General features: G+C 38.3%; 1 protein-coding gene across 1 annotated transcript in view; it reads right to left on the reverse strand.

Annotated features, from left to right (window-relative positions):
• LOC103811851 (nuclear receptor subfamily 4 group A member 3-like) overlaps positions 1-3,233 on the reverse strand; it is a 22,550-nt gene that overhangs the window by 10,229 nt on the left and 9,088 nt on the right. The window contains 2 exon segments of the mRNA XM_009084848.1: positions 1,107-1,285; positions 2,473-2,672. Of these exon segments, the coding sequence (XP_009083096.1) occupies positions 1,107-1,285; positions 2,473-2,672 (379 nt within the window).

A 3,233-nucleotide genomic window follows, 5' to 3' on the forward strand; every position in this document is an offset into this window, starting at 1 on the left:
TTATCATTGAGCATTTTATCTCTGTGTTTCCCTAACATCATCTCATCCCAGGCAGAATGAAGACTGCAGCTGGTATTTTTGAGGCCACTGCCTGCAAACTGGTGGATGCCTGAAATGCAGAAGGAAATCAGTATCTATCCCAGTGAAACCTGGAGCATCCCTGGGAAGACCCAGCTCAGGGCACACTGAAGCCCTGCCTCACACTGTTGACACAGGTGCACCATTATACTACCAGCTTTTCTGAAATGAGCGTGAGGCTCTGTGTAGAGACAGCTGCTGCTTCAACTTCTGCCATGTAGTTGTCAGACACCATTACTCCCAACTCCTCTGTTGCCATCAGCCATGCCTCTTCAATTGCAAGAAGCCCAAGGTATGCAGTATGTTCTTCAAGAGGCTTTTTTGTTCCAGGACTGAGAAAATTACACTTTTAAAGGTCCCCCTGTTTTGTACTTACTGGACAGATTTGGCAGATTCTGACACTGGTTTCCTGCAGTTTGCCCCAGCAGGCAGAAGGGGTGATAAGGTCACATGCACACCCAAAAGTTTTTGTACAGCTGCAGACTATGACACTATGACTTTTTTCTCACTATTATCTGACTTTTCTCTCTCAGAAAAGCAGTATGTACCTAGGACAGCATGGCTACCAAAAGCAGCCTGCCTGCCCTGATGAAGCACTCTTTCTGGTCTAGCTATCTTGCTGAGAGATGAGCAATAATACTAGCTGTACAGCTTCTACCTCTCAAACTGCCTTGGTATTAGTATTCCTACACAGAAGACCTAGCTCTGGTCATTTCATTAGGTTTTTCTGGGAATTCAGCCAGTATTTTGAACATTTTTGAAGGAGCTACACAATTTGCTTGGAAGCAGTTTGCTTTTTAGATGCTATTCCAAGAAAACAATGAAAGTGCAAAGAAATAGTTAGATGACATTTTAATAAGAGTATCTGATAGCCTAATGTTAATCCACAATTTCAGTGTGGCCATTCCAATGCTTAAAAATCATACTCACTTTACCCTGAATATGGCTAAATTAACCAAAATTGCTTGACTCTACATTAAAGCAAAGCATTAGAGTCTGAAGCTTTCTATTAATAAAAGAGCACTTACCTGTAATCATAGTTAGAGCTGATAGACTTGCTAAGGCTGGGATATCAAGGTTAAGGCTCTTTAAGTTTAAGGAAAAGTCTTTAATAGAGTCGAGCCACTCCCCAAATCCACGAAGGCACTGAAGTCTATGAAGCACAAGTCCATTGCAGAATACAAACTTATCCTCAGCAGTATCAGACCTCAAATAAAAACAATTGAAAAAATTATAAGTGCATCTTCTACTTTAGAGCAAAATGCATAACCAGTATTGAAGCGTCTGTCATTTAAAATCCAAGGCATATTATCCTGAGACATATGTGGGCATTCACGTTTGACAATATGCTTCTCCCTTGGGGCCAAAGTACAACAAACAAGCTTACTTGGTAGAGTTATAAGCCTGAGGTTAGCTGTAGCATGTGGTGTAGACTGTCTAATTAGTTAAGATTTTGGTCCTGCCCAAAGGCATAAACAGAGAAGACATTTTACATTAAATACTGTATGTTTGAACCAAAGGAATACTAAGTGAGTGCATTTTGAAATACAAAACTAATAAAAAGAGAGATTCTGCAACTCGCAGCATTCACTTAGTATCATCCACATTTTTCAGACTGTAAAAATTGATAAGGAAAAAACAATGGAAGATGCATGCACTAGTGCACCACAATACATGTAACAGCATAAACTCTTTTATAACAAAACCTGTGCATAATAGAGAAATTACAGCCAAGCTCTCCTCTCCCTCCCCTCCCCATTGCCAATATCCCTATTAAAAAACACATGCGAAAGTCACTTTCAACCTAAAGTAACAAGGGCATAATTTAAATCACCAGTCTGCAATTTACCCAGTCCCTGAAAGCGTTTTTGGCAAACTGTCTAACTAGTGCTAGACTGACAAGTAGCATCTCACTCTATTAAATGACTTGGTATTAAGAAGCAAAACAATCTGAACAAGATTTTAACTCTTCCTCACCACCCTTTTCAAAAACAGATGACAAAGATGTGCATGTGCAAAAGGAGGGAAAGAAAAAACTTTTCATGCTGAAAGTGCTTTTCTATAGTGCTTGCTTATGAGTATGAAGCAGACATGCTCAAACAGTACCTGAGGATCAATTTTGATTACTATGTAAGAAGATGGTGTAGATCAAATAAAAAGCAGCACATTAGCGAGACCTATGCTCGCTTTTTAAATCACTTTCTTGGTTTTTTTTTTTTTTCTGCAGTGTAAAACAAATTAAACACCATATCCTCTGGATGTAGACTTTTTTTGTGCTTTTCTCTTTTTCATACAATTGACCATGTTCAAAGATAGCACCATATTTGTTCCTTTAAAATATTTAGATGGATGATTTTTCACATCAGCTTAAGAGGAAGTGAAATGAATAGTTACCTGATGGAGAGTCTTAGTACAAACAGCTCCAAAAAAGCTGATTCTATGAGTAATGTCTGATCTTCTTTTGGGAGGTCAGTAAATCCTGGGATTTTTTCTGCCCAGCCTCTAGTTATGTCAATGGAGGCAGTCAGAAGATTATAGAACTGTTGTACATGTTCTGCATCTGTGCCTGCAGCAGCCTGATCAGTGGAACAGTACTAAAATGAAAGCCACAGAAAGCAACGTTATATGCATTTAAGGGCACTCTGTGAAACATACAGCATTATTTGCCCGACAACATTTCCTTCTGTGGCAAAGCTGGTATTATTAACAAAGACATAAGAAGTAGGTCTACATCTATCTACTTATTTGGCTACCTACAGGCATTTTGCTATTCAGATACACATTGCAAAAAACATTTCCATATATATAGAAATAATTTCAAATTTACAACTAAAATATAGTATCACATTTCACAATTATATATATGCTATTAGTAAACAGAAACCTGGTGGCTAGGATAATTTGCATCACACTAGAAGAGGAATACTATTTGGCTTACTACAATTAAACACTTTTCCCATTGATGAATTTGTCTCAGCATGTCCAAAATGTAGATTTCTTCCAAAAGCTCTCAAAGTGCATTTTATCTGACAGTGATGGAGACATGCAAGATAAATCATGTTTTATCTGACACATGCAGCATTGCCTCATTTGAATACTGAATTGGTTCAAAGTAAACCAGCTGCCCCGTATCACCTCTTATCCTTCAAACTGAA

The sequence above is a fragment of the Acanthisitta chloris genome, unplaced genomic scaffold, assembly GCF_000695815.1.
Source record: "Acanthisitta chloris isolate BGI_N310 unplaced genomic scaffold, ASM69581v1 scaffold15261, whole genome shotgun sequence".
Lineage (NCBI taxonomy): Eukaryota > Metazoa > Chordata > Aves > Passeriformes > Acanthisittidae > Acanthisitta > Acanthisitta chloris.